At 46.3% G+C, this 24,630-nt stretch overlaps 1 protein-coding gene across 1 annotated transcript in view; it reads left to right on the top strand.

Annotated features, from left to right (window-relative positions):
• The window catches only part of PEA15 (proliferation and apoptosis adaptor protein 15), a 60,129-nt gene extending 36,283 nt beyond the window's left edge, over nt 1-23,846 (top strand). The window contains exons 2-4 of the mRNA XM_040411473.1: nt 18,993-19,170; nt 22,746-22,901; nt 23,587-23,846. Of these exons, the coding sequence (XP_040267407.1) occupies nt 18,999-19,170; nt 22,746-22,901; nt 23,587-23,651 (393 nt within the window). The 5' untranslated portion in view covers nt 18,993-18,998 and the 3' untranslated portion in view covers nt 23,652-23,846. The remainder of the gene's footprint in view (nt 1-18,992; nt 19,171-22,745; nt 22,902-23,586) is intronic.
• Nucleotides 23,847-24,630: the final 784 nt, after the last annotated feature.

Genomic DNA, 24,630 nt, shown 5'->3' with positions numbered 1-24,630 from the left:
ATATATATATACAGAATAAGAGCAGATACTGAGGATTACACCCAGTATACAGGACAGGAGAAGTGGTACTGTGCAGTGTATATATATATATACTGAGGATTACACCCGGTATACAGGACAGGAGAAGTGGTACTGTGCAGTGCATATATATACAGAATAAGAGCAGATACTGAGGAACTCTTTTTTAATTTTATACAAAAATACAAAAACGTTGCCATAAAATTTTCCAAACAAGGTATAAAGTATATACACTTACCCTACTGGCCCAGCTACATGCATACTATCTCATTCATACCTACTAAAAAAAAAAAAAAAAAAAAAAAAAAAATGGAGAAAATGAAACTTAGCCTAACGTAAACATCCGATCCGGCTGAGCCCCGACTATATACAAATTTATACAAATTAAGCTGAACAGAAACTAAATTACAACTTCTTACAATAAAAAATAATAAACATAAAATAATCATAACAGAAATATCAAATAACTATAATAATTTTTTTTTTTTTATTATTAATTTTTTTTTTTTTTTTTAACACACATATATGAGAAAACAAACCTATACTAACCCTACCAATCTATCTATCCCATCACCTTCACCCAGGGCCAACCTCCGCCTCTTGTCCCTCCATGAGGCCAGCCCTTCCACCACCACCCACACCCAGCCCCTCGCCTCATGTCCTCCTATGTCCGCATAGTCCAGGGCTGGATGCAGGTCTCCCCACACAAAAATATGAACCCCCCCACCCCATCCCACCCAACCTAACTACACCCCACTTACCCTATCATACAATGTATACATCTTATAACAACCATATCAATCTATACAAACCAATATTAAAATCCACCCGAAGGCCCAAGTTCAGTCATTTGCAAACCTTTCTTCAAAAACTCATCTTAAATACAAAACAAAAACCTAATGTGAAAGCCTCAGCCCAACACCAGGAAAAGTGCTACTGAGGCTAAGGCACATCAAAGGTGAAGCCTCTCCAGAGGTAAGAGACCCCATCCGTACCCACCTTCTCGCACTCAAGAGAGCGAACCTTCGCCAGGTCACCTAGAATGTTCCTACACACCTCTTCCACAGGGAGGACTTTCTGCTGGGTTGAAACTAAACACCGTGCGTTCCATGTGAAGTACCTGATCACTATGCTAACTATAAAAGCTGTGCATGGGTCCCTTCTTCCCAAACCTTTGAATGCTCCATAAGCCCATTCCGCATAGGAGAGGTTGGCTAGCCTAGGCCAGCCAATGGATGCACCCACCCGTTTGTATACCTCTGTATTAAAGGGACACTGAAGCAGGAAGTGCTCCATACTTTCCAGTATGTCGCCACACTCCTCCCGGGGACAACCCCTTTCATCAGAGTTCCTGTACTTCAAGTTGTCCCTTACATACAGCTTCCCGTGAAAGCAGCGCCAAGCCAAGTCCCAAAACTTCAAGGGGATCCTTGCCGAATTTAACAACTGTAACCCCTTGTCTAGATCCCGGCTTGGGCAATCCTTAAGGGCCAGGGGCTTCCAGAAGTGGGTCAACAAGACCCTCTCGTCAAGGGATCTCCTTGACTGGGTCTTGATTTCCCTCACTCCCAAACCCCACTGGCGGATCACCTTCAGAATCGGGGTGACATAAGCCGGAAGATATCCGTGAGGTGTACGCAAATCCTTCACTTGCCCTCCTGTCTCCCACTCCTGGAAGAAAGGCCGAAACCAACCCCTGCAAGAGACTACCCACGGAGGAGCCCTCTCTTTCCAGAGGTTTGCCAGGTTGATCTTAACAAAGGTGTTCACAAGGAACACCACTGGGTTGACCATACCCAACCCCCCTAATCTCCTCGTACGGTATGTCACCTCTCTCTTGACTAGGTTCAGCCTATTCCCCCATAACAGTTGAAAGAACAGACTGTAAACCCGAGTCCAGAGAGGTTCTGGCAAGACACATACACTGGCCAAATAGATAAGCAAAGGGAGAAGGTAAGTCTTGATCAGGTTCACCCTTTCCCTGAGGGTCAAAGACCAACCCTTCCACTGGTCAACCTTCTGAGCGGCGATCGTGAGCCTGCTGTCCCAATTTTGGGTGGGATAATCCCCATGGCCGAATTGAACGCCTAGGACTTTGGCTGACGACTGGGGCTCTGGGAGGGTGTCCGGGAGACCGAAAGATGGATCACCCCCTCCCAGCCAGAGACTCTCACACTTATCCCGGTTAATCATGGACCCGGAGACTTCCGAGTAGCGTTCTACCTCCGACATCACGTATTCCGCCTCCCCTCCCGAGGACACGAAAACAGTGACGTCATCGGCATACGCCACCACCCTCAGAGTGGCTTCTGGCTCCTCCAGACTCATCCTGACTCCCGCTAACGGTCCCCGATCAATCCTCCTAATAAAAGGATCAATCGCAAACACGTATAAGAGCGGGCTCAATGGACAACCCTGGCGGACTCCAGACCCGACCTCAAAAGGGCTGCCAGACCAACCGTTCACCAGCGGGAAACTCTCTGCCCCTGCATACAAGATCTTTAACCAATCGACAAACCCTCCCGGCAGGCCATATTTCAGAAGGACTGCCCAGAGGTACTCGTGGTTAACCCGATCAAAAGCCTTTGCCTGATCTAAAGCCAGCATGTACCCCTTCCAGTTACCCGCCCTACTCTGCTCCACTGCCTCTCGGACACCGAGCACAGCACTAAACGTGCTTCGGCCTGGAACTGAGCAATGTTGGGTCTCCGAAAGGAGCCGGGGCGCAAACTGCACCAACCGTTTAAACAGTATCTTGGCCAGGATCTTTCTGTCCGTATTGAGAAGCGCTATGGGACGCCAATTCTCAATACGGCTCGGATCTTTACCCTTTGATATAAGGATCAGAGCTGACCTCCTCATTGACTTCGGCAGAGTACCTGAGGAAAGGCACTCATTGAATACCTTAGTCAAGAGGGGAACCAAGGAGTCCTTAAAGGTCTTATAAAACTCGGATGTTAAGCCATCCGGGCCTGGCGACTTCTTTAGGGCAAGCCCTTCGATCGCCAGGCTGACTTCCTCTTCTCTGATTTCTTCTATCAAAACGCCAAGAGAGAGGTCTACTCTTGACTCAGGGATGGTTTCAGCCAGGAAAGCCGAAATCCTGTCCCGATTCAGATCCTTCTTCCTCAAGAGGCACGAGTAGAAGGACTTGACGATTTCCAAGATCCCTGATCTGGACCTATCCAGAGATCCCGTACCATCGACCAGTCCCGTCACCAACTTACTTTTCACTGACATCTTACAGTTTCTGTAAGGGTCGGGCGAGCGGTACTTCCCGAAATCCCTCTCAAAAACCAAAGATGTGTGCCTATCATACTGGCACCTCTTAAGCAAAGATTTCACCCTGGAGATATCCTCTCGGCTACCTCCAGTCGAGACCAGTTGTTCGAGTTTCCTCCTCAGACCCTGATACAAGCGGTACCTGTCCAGGGACCTGAGGCTCGAGAGCTGGCGGAAGAATTTTGCCACCCGATCTTTGAATATCTCCCACCACTCAGACTTAGTGTCACAAAGATCCAGCAACTCTACCTGACTCTGAAGGAAGTCCTTAAAGGATTGTCTCACCTCTGCTTCCTCCAGGAGGGCCGAATTTAGCTTCCAATAGCCTCTTCCCATTTGGGGGGATTCTGCAACATTCAAAGAGAACATAATTAGACAGTGATCAGAGAATTCCACCTCTACCACCTCTAAAGGTGAAAAGGTAGTCTCCTCCTTTAAATAAAACCTGTCTATTCTAGACCTAATCTGACTACCTCTATAATAAGTGAAACCACCGTGGCCTGGGGTGTGCCTAATGTGGACATCCACTAGGCGAGCCTCGCTAGCTATGCTATTCAGGGATACACTATCATAAGCCAGCCGGTTTCTGGCGCCTCCCCGGTCTTGGGACCTTGTGACTGTATTAAAGTCCCCGCCAAAGACCACCTGCCGACTCGTAAAAAGGAAAGGTTTGATCCTCATAAAGAGACGCTTCCGATCCCACCTGGTTTGGGGACCATAGATGTTTATCAGGCGAAGCTCTTGACCCTTCATGAGGACATCTAAAATCAAACACCTCCCCATTTCTAACTCAATCACTCGTCGGCTTTCTACTGGTGCGGTAAAAAGAACCGCCACTCCGCTATACGGCTCAGCCGCAAGAGACCAATATGATGGACCACACCTCCACTCCTTTTTTGCTTTATACACAGCCGCCAAATCTGGCAGCCTGGTCTCTTGCAAAAATAAAATGTCAGCTTCAACCCGGCTGAGAAAATCAAAGGCTGCAAACCTAGCCGCATCCGATTTAATACTGGCGACATTAATGGTCGCCAGCGTCAACGGAGTGAGTGCCGCCATACAGAGTGATTAAGTTAGACGGCCTTCTTCCTTCCCTTCCCCTTCTTGTTCTTCTTCTTACCCCTCTTGGGGCTACCCCCTAAGGTGGCACGATCTCTTTTGAGAGAGACAGTGGTGTCCATCTCATTAGTCACCACCGCCTCCCCCTTCGCACCACCCTTGTCATTCCCATTCCCAGTGTCTTGACCCGCCCCACCTCCCGAGGACCTTGCATCCTCACCGGAGGGAGGCGCGGGCCCTTCCAGAGGCTCCTTCTCTTGCCCCTCCGGCTCCCCACCTTGAACCTCCTCCCCGGAAGAAGAGGAGGCGGAGATCTCATCCAAGGTGAGGTACCGGTTGGAAAGATCCAGGGGAAGAGAGTCAGGATTAGAGAGGTCCAGGGGGGAGCTGGCTTTGCCTTCCACAGGCACTCTAGTCGGGCTAGATCTTTTTTTGGTCAGACGTTTCCTTCTTATTCTTTTAGACTCTGTCTCACTCCCCTCTGTTGCACTCTCGTAGCAAGAGGACAGAGTCACCTCGGAACGGTCTAGTCTCCTGAGTTCCTCATTCCCCTCGATATCCCCCAGGGTCTCAGCTCTAGGAGAGGCATTCTCTTGGGAGGGCACAGGCATCACCCCAGGACGGGGTTCCACCTGCCCCCTCTCCATCTGACGCCTCTCCCTCCGTCTCTGCTGGGACGGGCCGTCTTTTCTCTTCATCGACCCCACTGCCCTGTCGCCTTCGCCAGCACTCGCCTCGGCGGTGGGGGCCTCCCGGCTCGCCTCCGCGCGTGCACGAGCCACGTTGGCGACAGAGCGAGGGCAACGACTGAACGGGTGCCCTAGCTCACCACACAGGTTGCATCTAATCTGCCCACAAGATGCAGCTAGATGGCCTTCACCCCCGCACAACGCGCACCTCTGCACTTGGCAGCTGGCGCTGAAGTGCGAAGGGCTGCCGCACTTGTAACACAGCTTAGGCTGCCCCCTGTAGAACACCATGATCCTATCCCGACCAAGGAAAGCAGATGATGGTATGTGGGAAACCGACCCCCCTGAATGTTTCAACTTAATCTGAAACGTCCAGGCACCCGACCAGATGCCAAACTCATCCAGGTTCTTGCTAGGAAGACCCTGGACGTCCCCGTACCTGCTCAACCAGGTCAAGATGTCAACACAAGAAAGTGACTCGTTACGGGTGAGAACGGTCACCTTCTTGACCTCATTCTGGCGGGTTATCGCTTGCACAAAAAACTCCTGCCAGTCCGGCTGGTCTTTTGCCAGTTCATACCCAGACCAGAAAAGTTCAAGACCCTCTGGCCGGGCAAAACTGACATCAAACTCCCGGGTGCCATACGGATGTATCAGGGCAAAGATGTCACATGCCCTGATGCCCATCCGAAAGAGAAGCTCTGCCACCCTCTTCCTGGTAGGGCACGCTTCATTGCCTCTCCACTTCAGACAGACAACATTCCGCCTGGTTGACCCGGGGCCGGTTGTGGGTGAGGACCAGGTGGTCTCGCCCCCGCCTTGCTCTCGGAAGGCACGCAGGCCATGCCTGTCTATCCAGAAGGATAGATCCACCTGCTGCCCCCCTACTGTAATGGAATTCTCCCCTCTCCTAAGAGCCTCTAGAAGTTGCCGCTGCAAGTTACCGTCACCAGACATTGGTAATGGGGAGGACAATGGGGACCGCCCCTCCCCCCCTGCGCCGGCAACCACACCAGCATAACTTCTGCCAGGCGTAACCGACGCAGGAGGGGCAGCCGGACCGGGCCCACCCCCATCCCCCCCAGACCTATCTACAGCAGGTGCCACTCCAGACCCCTCTGAAGGGGCTACATGAGGCGCACCGGCCACTTGTACAGTGGGCGGCCGACCTCCAACATTCACCCCTCCATCAGGGCCCAGGGCAACACCACTAACAAAAACTGTATTTACACAAGTGACCACTTCTTCAGTGGCCACTACCGCACTCTCCCCTTCCCCCACACACACTGCTGGGCCAGAGGGGACCAAGGTCACATTATTTGTTTTGTCCAGCATCTCCTTGCTGGACACATCTTTAACAGTCTTTCCTGATTTTTCAGTCTTTCCTGATTTTTCGGGCCGGCGGGCTGTAGAACCACTGGTCCCAGCCACGCCAGCCTTATCCACTTGACGGACAGTGCAGGAGGGAGGGGCGGTGCGCACCACACTCTCATCAGGACCGCCCCCTCCCTCTCTGCCTACACACACACTGCTCTGAGCTCTTCTCTGGACATCCGAAGCCCCACCCCCTCCACCCCTGACCACTCCCACTGCGCCTCCACTCCCCGCCGCCACGACAATACCAGCGGAAGGGACTGAAGCGGAGCAGACCGGGGCAGAGGAGACCGGAACCCCGGCAAGGACTTGGGCATCCAAACTGGGAGGGGCGGAGGCAGCCACCTCGCACCCTCCCCCTGCAACTCCGGATCGGGACACCGCTGTACCCGCGGTCCCACCCCCTCCACCCACAGCCGTGCCCACCACCCCCAGCCCCCCGTCCCCCACCGCCATGCCAAAACCGGCAGGGGGGGCTGCAGGGCGCACGGGAGCGGCGAAGCAGACCGGGGCAGAGGAGGCAGACCCCAGGACAGGGATCCCGGCAACGACCTCTGCAAGGGGGGCAGTGGCAGCCACACCGCCCCGCCGCACCTCCACCTGGCACTTGTCCAGTGCCCCAGCAGAGGCGGGCGGAGCCATCCGACCACCAACCATGTCCCCCTCGCCGCCCGCCCCGGGAGCCTTCCTGTCTGGCCCCTCCAGCTTTTCCTCACCGCCCCTGTTACCGTAAACAGGGACGGCGTCCTGCGCCATCTTTGCCACGTCTGTCTCCCCACTCCTACGCACCGATCCCACAGCAGAGACCGGGCCAGGGAGGATGGTGGGGTTCGTGCCCTGAGCTGGCTTTTCAGCTGGCCCAGGGCACGCAGGGTGGGTCACATAGACATACCTCACCTCTGGCTTTAATGTCTTTGCCTTTCTCTTCTTTCCCATCGGCTCATCTTCAGGTAATTCATTACCAAAACAAATGTCCTCACTAATTTTGGGGGACTCCAGGTGGCGTATCTCGGCCATAAGCTGCCCCCCAACTCCGCTGTTCTCACTGTACCCGCCTTCTTCGTCAGAGCTAGTGGGGGGCAGGCGTACCTGCTCTGCGGTGATGCCAGTTTCCACAGGTTGCCCCCCCATGTCCGACTCTTCCTCCTCACTAGAGGAGTCATCTTCCTGCTGCTTTTGATTTCCAGCCATTTCATTAAACCTTTGATCGTTCATGAGCTTTTCCTTGAAGGGACCACTGTTATCCAGAATGGCCCCCATTCTTTCCTGCAGCTCTTTAATGACTTCTTTTAAGATTTTTATTTTTCTTGATATTTCTGGCCTGTTTTTTCTTTCCGCTTTGTCCACCTTCCCCCTCTCAAGCTTCAGGTTCTCCCTCACCTTCTTGAGGGTCCTATTCGCTTCCTCGTACTCCCGGAGGTAGGCCGTGATCCGGGAGCTGTAAACAGCGATTAGTTCCCGGGGCTTCATGTTGCCCCAGTCAGCCTGAACCGGAACCGTCCCATCCCCAGGAGCACACCGCGTACCTCTTGGAGGGCTACTGTCCGCCCTCCTGGAACTGCCGGCGATGGACACGGCTTCACCTCCGGGGGCTGCAGGGGCCGCTGCACCACGACTCCTGCTGGATCTTCTGACCCCCGAGGCGGGAGATGGAACTGAGGCCGGTAGCTCACCTCCCCTACCTCCCGCCGGCCTACCCCGGGAAGTAGGATCCTGGGTCTTCAGTCGCTTCATTGCCCAGGACCCCACCACCTCCCTGGGGAGAGAGGCAGGGCCTGGGCTGGGATAGATGGAAAAATCCCTGGAAGCGGCTGGGCAATCAGCAGGAGCTCCTCCAAACACGACCACACCCGTCCACTGACTCCTGCACACACGACCACACCCGTCCACTGGCTCCTGCACACACGACCACACCCGTCCACTGACTCCTGCACACTGATGATTACACCCAGTATACAGGACAGGAGAAGTGGTACTGTGCAGTGTATATATATATATATATACTGAGGATTACACCCAGTATACAGGACAGGAGAAGTGGTACTGTGCAGTGTATATATATACAGAATAAGAGCAGATACTGAGGATTACACCCAGTATACAGGACAGGAGAAGTGGTACTGTGCAGTGTATATATATATACAGAATGAGAGCAGATACTGAGGATTACACCCAGTATACAGGACAGGAGAAGTGGTACTGTGCAGTGTATATATATACAGAATAAGAGCAGATACTGAGGATTACACCCGGTATACAGGAGAAGTGGTACTGTGCAGTGTATATATATACAGAATAAGAGCAGATACTGAGGATTACACCCGGTATACAGGAGAAGTGGTACTGTGCAGTGTATATATATACAGAATAAGAGCAGATACTGAGGATTACATCCGGTATACAGGACAGGAGAAGTTGTACTGTGCAGTGTATATATATATACAGAATAAGAGCAGATACAGAGGATTACACCCAGTATACAGGAGAAAGGAAGTGGTACTGTGCAGTGTATATATATACAGGACAGGAGAAGTGGTACTGTGCAGTGTATATATATACAGGACAGGAGAAGTGGTACTGTGCAGTGTCCACTTATGAAGTGTGTGAAGTGATTGTGTTTCGGGTGGGTGTCATGTTGGGGGCTCAGGACCACATATCAGACACCCCTCCTGTCCGCACGGTATTATGAAGTAGAACAGATGAAGAGGATGTTTTGACCAATATCTTAGGTGAGAAGGAAGTCCCCTCTAAATAACTGTCAGTGAAGGAAGTGCTCTGGTTATTCTCGCTGTCACCTCTTAATCTGCCGCGTCTCCAGTGAACCTGCTGGATGTAGAAAATCCTGTACAGAGACGTGAATAATACATGAGAATATGGATGATAGTGTCTAATCCGTAGTGTGACATTGAGCTGCAGGAATGGGGTATCTAAGCCTGTCATGTGGGATACGGTATCACAAAACTTCATCAGCTACCCATAACGTGTGTCAGAAGAAGTAAGAGAGGGAAGAAAGAAGGTGAATGTGACGCTTAATGACGTCCCCTTCAAGAAAATGATGGAAACTCAAATACTGTTATGGGGGCACTGTGGATGTCACTGCTATGGGGAGCACTGTGGATGACACACTGTTATGGGGGCACTGTGGATGTCACTGTTATGGGGGCACTGTAGATGTCACTGTTATGGGGGCACTGTGGATGTCACTGTTATGGGGGCACTGTGGATGTCACTGTTATGGGGGCACTGTGGATGTCACTGTTATGGGGGCACTGTGGATGTCACTGTTATGGGGCACTGTGGATGTCACTGTTATGGGGGGCACTGTGGATGTCACTGTTATGGGGGCACTGTGGATGTCACTGTTATGGGGCACTGTGGATATCACTGTTATGGGGCACTGTGGATGTCACTGTTATGGGGGCACTGTGGATCTCACTGTTATGGGGCACTGTGGCTGTCACTGTCATGGGGGCACTGTGGATGTCACTGTTATGGGGGCACTGTGGATGTCACTGTTATGGGGGCACTGTGGATGTCACTGTTATGGGGCACTGTGGATGTCACTGTTATGGGGGGCACTGTGGATGTCACTGTTATGGGGCACTGTGGATATCACTGTTATGGGGCACTGTGGATGTCACTGTTATGGGGGCACTGTGGACGTCACTGTGGATGTCACTGTTATGGGGCACTGTGGATGTCACTGTTATGGGGGCACTGTGGATGTCACTGTTATGGGGCACTGTGGATGTCACTGTTATGGGGCACTGTGGATGTCACTGTGGATGTCACTGTTATGGGGCACTGTGGATGTCACTGTTATGAAGGCACTGTGGATGCCACTATTATGAAGGCACTGTGGATGTCACTGTTATGGGGAGCACTGTGGATGTCACTGTTATGGGGCACTGTGGATGTCACTGTTATGGGGGGCACTGTGGATGTCACTGTTATGGGGGAGCACTGTGGATGTCACTGTCATGGGGGCACTGTGGATGTCACTGTCATGGGGGCTCTGTGGATGTCACTGTCATGGGGGCACTGTAAAAATCCCTACACTGCGTGCAGAATTATTAGGCAAATGAGTATTTTGACCACATCATCCTCTTTATGCATGTTGTCTTACTCCAAGCTGTATAGGCTCGAAAGCCTACTACCAATTAAGCATATTAGGTGATGTGCATCTCTGTAATGAGAAGGGGTGTGGTCTAATGACATCAACACCCTATATCAGGTGTGCATAATTATTAGGCAACTTCCTTTCCTTTGTCAAAATGGGTCAAAAGAAGGACTTGACAGGCTCAGAAAAGTCAAAAATAGTGAGATATCTTGCAGAGGGATGCAGCACTCTTAAAATTGCAAAGCTTCTGAAGCGTGATCATCGAACAATCAAGCGTTTCATTCAAAATAGTCAACAGGGTCGCAAGAAGCGTGTGGAAAAACCAAGGCGCAAAATAACTGCCCATGAACTGAGAAAAGTCAAGCGTGCAGCTGCCAAGATGCCACTTGCCACCAGTTTGGCCATATTTCAGAGCTGCAACATCACTGGAGTGCCCAAAAGCACAAGGTGTGCAATACTCAGAGACATGGCCAAGGTAAGAAAGGCTGAAAGACGACCACCACTGAACAAGACACACAAGCTGAAACGTCAAGACTGGGCCAAGAAATATCTCAAGACTGATTTTTCTAAGGTTTTATGGACTGATGAAATGAGAGTGAGTCTTGATGGGCCAGATGGATGGGCCCGTGGCTGGATTGGTAAAGGGCAGAGAGCTCCAGTCCTACTCAGACGCCAGCAAGGTGGAGGTGGAGTACTGGTTTGGGCTGGTATCATCAAAGATGAGCTTGTGGGGCCTTTTCGGGTTGAGGATGGAGTCAAGCTCAACTCCCAGTCCTACTGCCAGTTTCTGGAAGACACCTTCTTCAAGCAGTGGTACAGGAAGAAGTCTGCATCCTTCAAGAAAAACATGATTTTCATGCAGGACAATGCTCCATCACACGCGTCCAAGTACTCCACAGCGTGGCTGGCAAGAAAGGGTATAAAAGAAGAAAATCTAATGACATGGCCTCCTTGTTCACCTGATCTGAACCCCATTGAGAACCTGTGGTCCATCATCAAATGTGAGATTTACAAGGAGGGAAAACAGTACACCTCTCTGAACAGTGTCTGGGAGGCTGTGGTTGCTGCTGCACGCAATGTTGATGGTGAACAGATCAAAACACTGACAGAATCCATGGATGGCAGGCTTTTGAGTGTCCTTGCAAAGAAAGGTGGCTATATTGGTCACTGATTTGTTTTTGTTTTGTTTTTGAATGTCAGAAATGTATATTTGTGAATGTTGAGATGTTATATTGGTTTCACTGGTAAAAATAAATAATTGAAATGGGTATATATTTGTTTTTGGTTAAGTTGCCTAATAATTATGCACAGTAATAGTCACCTGCACACACAGATATCCCCCTAAAATAGCTAAAACTAAAAACAAACTAAAAACTACTTCCAAAAATATTCAGCTTTGATATTAATGAGTTTTTTGGGTTCATTGAGAACATGGTTGTTGTTCAATAATAAAATTAATCCTCAAAAATACAACTTGCCTAATAATTCTGCACTCCCTGTATATTGAGGACAGAGCTCACTCGTCATCAGCCGGCTCTGTTGATCACTATGCCAGGCCCGGATCTTGTGAAGTTTCTCACTACTGTGGAGGATACAATGCCATCATCCGGTGCCCGGTTAGCGAAGGGGTCTCGTTCTCATTCACCAGTCTCTCCTGTGGGAGGAAATCCATTGGTCTTCTTGTTTCTTTCAGAGGAAATCTCTGCAGCTGAGCGGCCTCTTCCTGACGCTGAGTCACCCTGCGGCCTTCTCCTAGGAGGGAGGTTCATTCAGTATTCTGGGAGCAGCACCCAGTCCCTCTGAAAGATCTGCCGGGCTCTCCCTCCCAGAGGGTCAGAGAGTGTCCCCGTAATATGGAGCAAAGCCCCCTACTGTCTGCTGAGCTGTGTATCTAAGCCTACCATATGTGACACTGTCTGCTGAGCTATGTATCTAAGCCTACCATATGTGACACTGTCTGCTGAGCTATGTATCTAAGCCTACCATATGTGACACTGTCTGCTGAGCTATGTATCTAAGCCTACCATATGTGACACTGTCTGCTGAGCTATGTATCTAAGCCTACCATATGTGATACTGTCTGCTGAGCTGTGTATCTAAGCCTACCATATGTGATACTGTCTGCTGAGCTGTGTATCTAAGCCTACCATATGTGACACTGTCTGCTGAGCTGTGTATCTAAGCCTACCATATGTGATACTGTCTATTGAGTTGGTGTATCTAAGCTCATTATGTGTGATATTTTCTGCTGAGCTGTGTATCTAACCTGTCATGTGTGATACTGTCTACTGAGTTGGTGTATCTAAGCTCATTATGTGTGATACTGTCTGCTGAGCTGTGTATCTAAACCTATCATGTGTGATACTGTCTACTGAGTCGCTGTATCTAATTCTATCATGTGTGATACTGTCTGCTGAGTTGGTGTACCTAAGCCCATCATGTGTGATATTGTCTACTGAGTTGGTGTATCTAAGCCCACCATGCGTGATACTGTCTGCTGAGCCTCTCCATCGTGACGGGCAGCTCTGTGCACACCGGCTCAGGCACATGCGGTGGATCCGGCCCTGTGGCGGTGTTAGCGCGGTGCACTGCCCGTTCTCGCCCGTCTGTGTCACATGTGATAAACATCAGGCTCCTGCAGTCAGAGTATCGAGCAGTTTGCAGAGATCACTGTCGCCCTGCGTCCGCCCCGTGTGTTAATCGTACAGACAGCGTGTCTGCCTCCGCCTGGCACAGGTTATGTAATAGAAGGGCCAGGATTCTGCAGTCGATTCCCCGTGGCACTCACCGTGGTATTTAAAGGGGAAGTACCACTATTTGGTAAGTGCTAGTTTGGAACCAAGCACAGATTTCCACTAGCAAAATTAGCAACTAGGGTATACAGACCTCTCCTCTGCTTCTCAGTCATGATCTCCACTACCCTTCACGGTCTGTTGTCACAGTTTGTCACTGGGCCCACCCATATCTACCATAGTCTATAGAAGCAGGCCTTACCACTACTATGTGTCTTGCAATATAAGGGCAAAATGGTCCTCAGCACATTAGGGCCACTCTTTGTCCATAGCGTTGGGAATGGTTGTGTACTACTACGTTGCCCCATCATGGTCAGGATAGACCTGGTTGCCAGTAGTGTCCAGACCATGGTGTCAATAGAAGTGCATGAGTTTATGGCGTATGCGTTAGTCCTCGGGGGCCGTCCCTCTTGTGGGTAAACCCAACCAGTCTCAACTATGGTGTGGATCCCTAAAGTAATGATCAGGGCAAATGTTCTAATAGCTGACAATTGTGGCTTACATTGTAAAATGTGCTCAAAGAGGTTGTTACTTTCCCTCCTGCTTATGTGCAAAAGTCCTAAGCTCTCAAAGTCTTGGACTGAAAATTCACCCAAGCAAGTAAAAACTTCATGATTTTAGGACCATGAATGTACTGCATGGGGTGGGGTCATCCAATGCTTTATATATTCTTTCTATATGGAAATGTCCTTTAAGATCCTAAAGGAACTAAATATATACACTGTGTTGTGCTCACTGATGGCTCTGAGGGGGCGGAGCATGAAACAGGGCACACTATGGCAAGCCCCACCCACGCAGACCCGGCATTAAAAATAAGATCGTTTTATAATTTTTTTCTCAGTGCTACTTTAAGACGTATTCCTTTACTTCAGATTAATCCAATTTTACCGTCCAATGCACAAATTAACCTGTCGCTCCGCTCATTAGCCAATTAATTCCTGTGGCTGACACGGCGAGTCAAAGTTTTGCATGCCAATTAGTACACCAACATGAAATAGCCGAGGACGTGTCATCTCATTATATTAGCCTCATTTCTGGTTCCAGGAGTCGGTGGAGCTCACCTGCCGCACACGTCTCCCCGGATGTCGCTGCTCCAGTTTTTACAGTTTCTCTTGACGCCCCTCTGATCCGCCCGTCCCCCCTCTGTCTCCCTTGCAATCAAGTGTAAAGACGAAGTTAATAACTGTTAATTAGTTTTCCTGGAGCTGTGAGCAGGAAGTTAACACATTCACTTCACATCAGACAGATGCAGGTTTACATGGATTCAACCATATTTAGTTATTTTTTTACTTTTTTTCTTAGAACAGATTCAAAATTAGTACAATGATGAGATATGGAGAACAGACTTTTGGGCAATTCTGCTCATATGCCATAGAAAAAAAGGTGTGTTGACCCCTCCAACCCCCACCTCATCTCAATTTACACAGAGGTTTTCTAACGGGTAAGCCGCCTGTTGCTCACTTGGTGGAATCATCAGTGTAGGACAGGTACTGCGGTCAGCAAAACGGCATAGTAGTATCACAGCAAAATAATTGCGTTCCTTTAATATTGTACAACGTTACGGTATGTAGATGTCACCCTGTGGACAACCTGTTTCACCCTTGTTTGGACCCATTAGCACAGGACAGGTCGTTGTGGTCTGTATGGAAACTGATCACTCACAATGAGATGGGCCAGAAATAGTTTGACGTATTTTTAGCACCCATCAACCTACAGATAGCCTGTTCCATCCTTGGTTGGACTTACTAGAGTCGGACAGGTCCATACGATCTGCAAATGAAGAATTGCAAAAACACCAGATGTGCAGAAATCAGCCTACAGAAAATCTGTTCCACCATGGACTTGTTAGTATAAGACAGGTTTTTTTGTGGATAGGAACCCTTTCACCCTTGGTGGCCATCATCACTGCAGGACAGGTTGGTCTATAAGGCAGCTGATGCAAAACAACGAGAAAGGTCAGAAACATGTTGACATATTTACAACGCTCAGGTCTGTAGACATCAACCTGTAGACAACATTCCTGTGATCGGCAAGGGAAGGGATGCAGAAAGGCCAGGTTTGTAGAAGTCAAGAGACAGAAAACCAGTTCCTCCCTTGTTTGGACTCATTAGTGTAAGTCAGGTTTTGGTGGTTGGCAAGGAGGACATACAAATGGTGAAGCCCATAGTCATTATAGAAAACAAAAAAGGTAACAAGGTACCATTGGCTCAAATTAACTTTTAGATTGTGAGCTATTGGATGACTGGAGAGTCACCGTAAGGGACAAGAAGTGCTATGTTATGTACTATTTTTGCACGGGGCCCTCTACTGTCTATGACTGCCCCTGGTTGATAAGAACCTGTTTCATCCATGGTTGGACTCACTTGTACAGGAGAGGTTGCTGTGGTCTGTAATGGAATTAGTGTAAAACAATAAGAAGGATTACAAACATCCTGAATTGTTTGCAGTCATCGGCCTACAGACAACCTGTTGTGCACTTTTTTGCACTCCTCAGTGAAGGATAGGTTCCTGTGATTGGCACGTAAAGAACTTCAAACAATTTGTAGAAATGAGGCTACAGAAAACCTCTCTTTCCCTCGTTTGGTCGCCACAGGAATTATATCAAGAACACAATGAGAAGGGTCACAAAAATACGTACATTTTCAAAAACGGCCAGATTGTCGATATGAGCCTTCGGACAACCTGTTTCACCCTAGTCTGGATACCCTACTGTAGGACAAGCTCTGGTGACCCAAAAGTGAAAATCTGCACAACCAAAGACGAGTTTAACAAGAGTCAAGTTTGGGTCAGCAACCAGTTTCCTCCTTGTGAGAACTCTTAGGTGTCGGACAGGTAGTCGTGGACAATAGGTGAAGAACTACAAATGGGTAAAATTCATCAAAACTAGTCCCTCGGTGATGTCCCCTCTCCTAGTGACATATAACTGTGTATCAACTGTAGCGACATCTCATCAGGAAACGGAAGCTGTTAATTCATAGCAATGTAGAGAATTCTGATCTCGGCACAAAGGGTGTGAAGTCTGAAGATAAACAGGGACACTGATTGGTGTTGTGTCATTAACACTTCATCACCTCGGCTCTGCCAGTACCGGAGAGTGCGCAGCAAACAGATACTAGGGACACCATGGCAATAACCGCTCATCAAACAAGAGTCATACAATCTGTTACTTCCCTCACATCCTACACCTATCCAGTAATGTTACTATTTCATTATAGGTATTATAGGAGTTATATTCTTGTACATAGGGGCAGTATTATAGTAGTTATATTCTTGTACATAGGAGCAGTATTATAGTAGTTATATTCTTGTACATAGGAGCAGTATTATAGTAGGTATATTCTTGTACATGGGAGCAGTATTATAGTAGTTATATTCTTGTAAATAGAAGCAGTATTATAGTAGTTATATTCTTGTACATAGGAGCAGTATTATAGTAGTTATATTCTTGTACATAGGATGCAGTATTATAGTAGTTATATTCTTGTACATAGGAGGCAGTATTATAGTAGTTATATTCTTGTACATAGGAGGCAGTATTATAGTAGTTATATTCTTGTACATAGGAGGCAGTATTATAGTAGTTATATTCTTGTACATAGAAGGCAGTATTATAGTAGTTATATTCTTGTACATAGGAGGCAGTATTATAGTAGTTATATTCTTGTACATAGGAGCCGTATTATAGTAGTTATATTCTTGTATATAGGAGCAGTATTATAGTAGTTATATTCTTGTACATAGGAGCAGTATTATAGTAGTTATATTCTTGTACATAGGGGGCAGTATTATAGTAGTTATATTCTTGTACATAGGAGCAGTATTATAGTAGTTATATTCTTGTACATAGGAGGCAGTATTATAGTAGTTATATTCTTGTACATAGGAGCAGTATTATAGTAGTTATATCCCTGTACATAGGAGCAGTATTATAGTAGTTATATTCTTGTACATAGGAGCAGTATTATAGTAGTTATATTCTTGTACATAGGAGCAGTATTATAGTAGTTATATTCTTGTACATAGGAGTAGTATTATAGTAGTTATATTCTTGTACATAGGAGCAGTATTATAGTAGTTATATTCTTGTACATAGGAGGCAGTATTATAGTAGTTATATTCTTGTACATAGAAGCAGTATTATAGTAGTTATATTCTTGTACATAGGGGCAGTATTATAGTAGATATATTATTGTACATAGGAGCAGTATTATAGTAGTTATATTCTTGTACATAGGAGCAGTATTATAGTAGTTATATTCTTGTACATAGGGGCAGTATTATAGTAGATATATTATTGTACATAGGAGCAGTATTATAGTAGTTATATTCTTGTACATAGGAGGCAGTATTATAGTAGTTATATTCTTGTACATAGGAGCAGTATTACAGTAGTTATATTCTTGTACATAGGAGCAGTATTATAGTAGTTATATTCTTGTACATAGGAGCAGTATTATAGTAGTTATATTCTTGTACATAGGAGGTAGTATTATAGTAGTTATATTCCTGTACATAGGAGGCAGTATTATAGTAGTTATATTCTTATACATAGGAGACAGTATTATAGTAGTTATATTCTTGTACATAGGAGCAGTATTATAGTAGTTATATTCTTGTACATAGGAGCAGTATTATAGTAGTTATATTCCTGTACATAGGAGGCAGTATTATAGTAGTTACTGTCTTGTACATAGGAGCAGTATTATAGTAGTTATATTCTTGTACATAGGAGGCAGTATTATAGCAGTTACTGTCTTGTACATAGGAGCAGTATTATAGTAGTTATATTCTTGTACATAGGAGGCAGTATTATAGTAGTTATATTCTTGTACATAGGAGCAGTATTATAGTAGTTATATTCTTGTACATAGGAGGTAGTATTATAGTAGTTATATTCTTGTACATAGGAGCAGTATTATAGTAGTTGTATTCTTGTACATAGGAGGCAGTATTATAGTAGTTATATTCTTGTACATAGGAGGCAGTATTATAGTAGTTGTATTCTTGTACATAGGAGCAGTATTATAGTAGTTATATTCTTGTACATAGGAGGCAGTATTATAGTAGTTATATTCTTGTACATAGGAGGCAGTATTATAGTAGTTATATTCTTGTACATAGGAGGCAGTATTATAGTAGTTATATTCTTGTACATAAGAGCAGTATTATAGTAGTTATATTCTTGTACATAGGAGCAGTATTATAGTAGTTATATTCTTGTACATAGAAGGCAGTATTATAGCAGTTACTGTCTTGTACATAGGAGCAGTATTATAGTAGTTATATTCTTGTACATAGGAGCAGTATTATAGTAGTTATATTCCTGTACACAGGAGCAGTATTATAGTAGATATATTCTTGTACATAGGAGCAGTATTATAGTAGTTATATTCTTGTACATAGGAGCAGTATTATAGCAGTTATATTCTTGTACATAGGAGCAGTATTATAGTAGTTATATTCTTGTACATAGGAGCAGTATTATAGTAGTTATATTCTTGTACATAGGAGCAGTATTATAGTAGTTATATTCTTGTACATAGGAGCAGTATTATAGTAGTTATATTCTTGTACATAGGAGCAGTATTATAGTAGTTATATTCTTTTATGTAGGGAAATCATTATTTCACATTTTTAATGCCTCCATCTTTTTTCCAGGCAGCCATGGAGGAGTACGGCGCTTTGTTGCAGGAGCTTTCTGAAAACATTACCAACGAGGATCTAGACCAATTAAAATCAGCCTGCAAGGAGGATATCCCCAGCGAGAAGAGTGAGGAAATCACCTCCTGCCAAGACTGGTTCAATTTCCTGGAAAAACACGATAAGTTGGCAAAAGGTAAGGGCTGAATATTAGGGAATGGCCCACAGTGTGTCTTAATATTCCCTCCTCTCCTTATTACAGAGTTTGTCCTGGATATGGGCAGGGCTCTATGTATTGCTGAAGCTGTCCTACAGGGGGTAACCTGGTAATACCTGGAAACCATCAACAAGATGGTGCTGAAACGTATTATATCATCTGTGATTATCTATGGTTTATCATGCATGCCAGACGATCATTATGACATAAACATTCACATCGCCAGGATGTCAACCTACTTGCTGATGGTTTCCAGATTAAAAAAAAAATAATAATAAGATGGTTCTGATTATTTATTGGTATGTGTAAATGCAAGTATATCTCTGACGCATTCACACTATTTTTCTCAGAAGCACAAGCCTCAGAGGAGCACTCAGTCTGGTGCTATTTTCTCTATATTGGGGACATAAGGAATAATTACAGCAGCAGCGGCCGTATCCTGCGGCGCGGTAGGAGGTGGGGACGAGGCCTCTACATCCCTTCTCAGTACAGTGCTGGTCAGGCTTGTGTTAGAGTCTTCTGTTGCTATGCCAATGCTTGTCTGATGCCTTCGAAGGGACCACCGCCAGCGAGGCTGCTCCCCCGCCACTGCGAAAACGTTTAACCCCTTGTCATCTATTAGTCCAAGATTTATTTCAAGACTCCGGGCGAAATATAAAAGAACATTGTACTCAGAGATGTACTTGTCCAGCGCATCTAAATATAAATGATGTACAATGCCGCCATATTTCTAGTGTTCCATAAATGAATCTCCAAGGTGTTCAAATCATCATTGATTTCCACAGTGTCAGATATGGGCTCCCCAAATTAAAAAAAAATTATATATTTTTTTAATTTAGTAGCATTAAAGCGTTGGATCAGAATTTTAAAACCAAGGCTGAATTATTCCAGAAACAGCACCCCCCACTTGTCTGTAGGTTGTGTCTGGTATTGCAGCTTATATTTATTAAAGTGAATGGGCCTGCAATGCAATACCACAGGCAACCTGCAGACAGGGTGGCGCTGTTTGGGGATTTATTTTATCCAAATTTATAGCATTGCTTCTAGAGGTATCAAGTGGCGTGAGGCGTGCAGGTTACACCTGTAGCTTATTTTATTGACTGGCCCTTTAATTGACATGTTTTCATCTAAGTAACCATTTAAGCCTCATGCACACAACCGTTTTTCGGGTCCGCAGCCGAGCCGCAGTTTTTGCGGCTCGGGTGCGGACCCATTCACTTCAATGGGGCCACAAAAGATGCGGACAGCACGCGGAGTTTGGTCCGTTCCGGGGCCCCGGAAAAAAAAAAATAGCATGTCCTATTCTTGTCCGTTTTGCGGACAAGAATAGGCATGTCTACAATGGGCTGACCGTTCCGTTTCGCAAATTGCGGAAGGCACACAGGCGGCTTCCATTTTTTGCGGATCTGCGGTTTGCAGACCGCAAAAAACGGCACGGTCGTGTGCATGTAGCCTTAGGCAATGCCAACCTGTTCAGCACAGCTAAATTCCATATGAATTGAGAAGGGAGGGAATAAAGTAAAATCAAAATGGAGCCTCTTCTCGCTTCCACCCAACACCCTACGCCCCATGCAGTCCATCAGCTGGCCCGACCCTAAAGCTATATAAGAAGGTTCGGGGGATTCCTGCATGAAATGCCCCTCCACCAAGTGCCGATTCCAGCACCATGTATATGCAACTGAGCTTGAGATCTTAGAGAGTCCACCTCCAGGACCATAACAGGTTATTGATATTACTGGTCATCTGTTTGTCTATGGTCACCCACCCAATTCTTGATGATCAGTTATGGTGAAGAGCAGCGCACCTCCCCTCCTTATCTCCATTCTTGTTTGCACAGAAGATTGTCATTTTCACAAAATAATTAAAGTGACATTTCTCTCTACATTGAAGCGCTGGAACCGGGTGACCTTTCCTGAGCTTCGGCATCTCATTGCCAACCTGGTTCCTTGGCAACGTGAAGCTTGGTCCCTGTATCTCCAAGCAATTTGTGTTTTGATCTGTGAGCACATAAGAAAGGCGTGCAGGATCGTGAAGCCATCGAGGCTTGGGGATGGAGACAACTCGTGCAAGGGCATAGGTCCCGTCTGCTGCTGCCATTCGAGAGTTGAAAAATTTAGACTTTAGCTCATCGACGTTAGTGTTATGTCCATAATATGTCCATCTTAAACTAGATACCAAATTCTTTGTACTAGTAGATTGAACCTAGATTAGGATAGGGTCCTATCGTCATCTCAGTTTGGTTCATGGGTAAGGTCCTTAACCCATAGGATTCAGATGGTTAAATGCCCCATACCCATCAGGCCCACCACCTTTACGAGGGTGAGGAGTCTCAATTAGTTGGATTTCCCTTATCATACGTAGATTAGGGTCTGTCTCACTTTAAGGTGTCAAGATACCACTACAAGGAGCATGAAATGAGAAACTCCGCTACAGCCAAAGAAAAGGAATACAGTCGCAGAACTTGGGTATTCTTATCTTTCCAGCCACTCATAAATTCCTATGCTTGGAGCCGGGGCATGAACATTATGCATTATTCACGAGCGACCCATTGATGGTTCCAGTTCTCCCGGCCATGTTGCTACCAGTCTGTCAAGACGTTGTGACCTGTCGAGTGAGCTGTATCAATAATATATCACAAGTAGAGAAGATCTGACTGAGGGTTTTCCTGAGCGCAAGGAACATAAAAACCTACCTAAAGACATTTACAAGGAGGAACATTTGTTCACTGTGACCGGGGGGGCGGCAGTGAAGGGGGATGTGCCGGGACAGGGTCATCTATTCACCCGAAGTAAATGCAAGGACTAGGCCTTTGTTATTCGGCAGAATAATCTGTGAAAGCCTGAACCACCCTAAATCTAAACAACTGAAGCATTGTACCTTATGTCACCCGGCCATCAGGCTCTCATCTGCAAACCCGATCTGACAATTAGGCTTCTTTTCTGACAAACACAAGGAGAAATGTTATTTTCGAACAGCAGCCAAGGCTGCAAATCAAGCACCGCATGTCCTTGGGTTGTTTTTGGTTCTGCTGCTAAGCCCCATAGAAGTGAAAGGGGTTGAATTGCGATACTGCAACCTGTAGAACCATTCAGGAGTTACGAGGGATCATACGACACCCTTGTCTGTAGACATAAGCTGGCCATACACTGATTTGGCCAACAGCTATTCATCCCGACACTTCCCATACATCAGGGGTTGATTGACCCTAGACCTTGCAGGGAACATTCCCGGTGGGCCAATACCTACGGGGCCATCCAAGCCCCCTTCTCTGCCAGCGACCACATATGCCCTCCTGAATTCAACTGCTGTGGCCCACATCTTACCTCCTAAGCCTCCTTCTGGCCGTCGGGTGGAAAAGCCAAGAGTTCCTCATTCATTTTACAAATCTGTAGGTTCAGAAGACACTCATCTAACGTGCATGGCATAACCACAATTCCCAGCATGTTCGCACAACCTGGACGGTGTTATTATCCAGTGTCTACGCGACTATCTTCTAGGATGACAATTTTCTGTTTGTGTCATGATGTTTTAACATTTTTTTTTTTTTTTTTCAGATAACCTCTCATACATAGAACACATTTTTGAGATCTCTCGACGTCCCGACCTTCTCACCATGGTCATCGACTACAGGACCAAAGTTCTGAAAATTTCAGCAGAAGAGGAACTTGATACGAAACTCACTCGGATTCCTAGCGCTAAGAAATACAAAGGTATGTTATCATACAGGCAAGTGCGCTAACATGGATGGTGTATAGATGTAGGTTCACAAAAAGTTTCCTCAACTTGTTGCCTTGACACAGTCAGTTAACACAGTGACCTTGGTTCCATCAGAAGGAAAATAAAAAAATAAAAGGAACTGTGAGGAAACCCTGTGAATGCTTTGTGGTCTGAGAGTACTAGATTTTTGTTTTTGGTTAGGAGAAGCATTGAAAAGTGTATCTGGTCCAGGAATCTTCATCCAGTTGGAATAATGGTATGGCTAGGAGGAGTACATGGACAGCTGTGCACCCTTCTCCTACCCTTGCCATGCACATTAGATTAATCTTTGGTAAACTCAACCCATGCTTCCCTATTCTCATTGAGAACACATGCACACTCAACCGAGCCAAACAAGCATGTGTAATGTGGTGGGTCAGGAGAGATTGCTGTAGGCCAAATGAGCGCCTAGTCTACGTTACTCGTGATCTCCATTAAATTCCATGCATAACTGTTGCTCCACAGATGCCAAAGAGTCAGTCAACTTTGGGTGGTACTTGGTCATGGAAGCACTGACTGTAACTTTTTGGGGGTAGATTGGTGTCCTTCGACCACTGGGTCTAAAGACAGTTAGGGTCATCTGCCAGTCTATATCTACCTTGATTCTTCTACACATATGTTTCCTTTTCTCTTTTTCAGATATTATAAGGCAGCCTTCAGAAGAAGAAATCATCAAATTGGCCCCACCACCAAAGAAAGCCTGAAAAACGCAAAGGGAGAAAGAGAGAAGACTCAATCCTGTTTGGTCTCCGTTGTTCTATTTCTTGTTTACCTTACACCTCCCTGGTCTCGCCCTGATTTATCCCACCACAGGAGTAGAGATTTGGGAGGGGGACGGGGAGCGAAAGGAAAACCCGCACCCACTGATGACCACTAACAAGAGTCCTAATCCCGTTGTGTGTGCTCCGTGACCTGCAGTCTGTCCTACGATGCGTTTCGTAAGCGTGTGTTTAAGTAGAAGCATTTTTTTATTTTATATATTATATATATATATATCCTTCTCGTGGGATAATGTGGCTAAATATGGTTATCATTTTTATTTTGTGGTTTGGAGATTTCTATGCAAATGGAAATGAGGCCCTTGTACATTTTCCCCTCGTTGTTTCGACCCGGTTGGCCATGACTGTGGTGGAAACAGAGTGCGTAGTGCAGTCAGGAGAGCATTGAGTGTGTGATGGTGTGCCGTGTCTTTATGTATTAACATGTATTTATGTCCTGTACCCTAAGAAGGCAGCCATTTTGAAGGCAGGACTGATTTTTGGACTGTAGGCCACAGTGACCTTCACCGATTCCTACAGGAAAGAAACCAGTCTTGAAATGGCGGTCTACCTTTCTTAAAGGACATGGTGATTGGTCTCCTCTGAACATTCCAATGTATAGACTATAAGTCCACGTTTTTGGTTTTATTATTTTAATTTCATACAACAAAATTATTTTTACGTGACAGCAGTGAAGTTGGAGAGTAAAGGGGTTCCAAACAATGAAAAAGATGGAAGCCAAAACCGGCAAATCAAAAATTCTACTGGAACAAAAAACGAATTTCCCTCCATGTCCTTGAAGTCTCTTTAGACATTGTCATAGGGAGGCTCAACATGAGATTCTGAGAGAACAGAAGCCAACAATAGCTAAAAAATGTGTCATCCCCACAAAACAAAAAAATGCATTCAAGTATCGTAGGAAAAA

Source organism: Bufo bufo, chromosome 11, assembly GCF_905171765.1.
Source record: "Bufo bufo chromosome 11, aBufBuf1.1, whole genome shotgun sequence".
Classification (NCBI taxonomy): Eukaryota; Metazoa; Chordata; class Amphibia; order Anura; family Bufonidae; genus Bufo; species Bufo bufo.
Note: the sequence above shows the minus strand (reverse complement) of the source record. Positions and strands in the feature narration are given on the sequence as shown.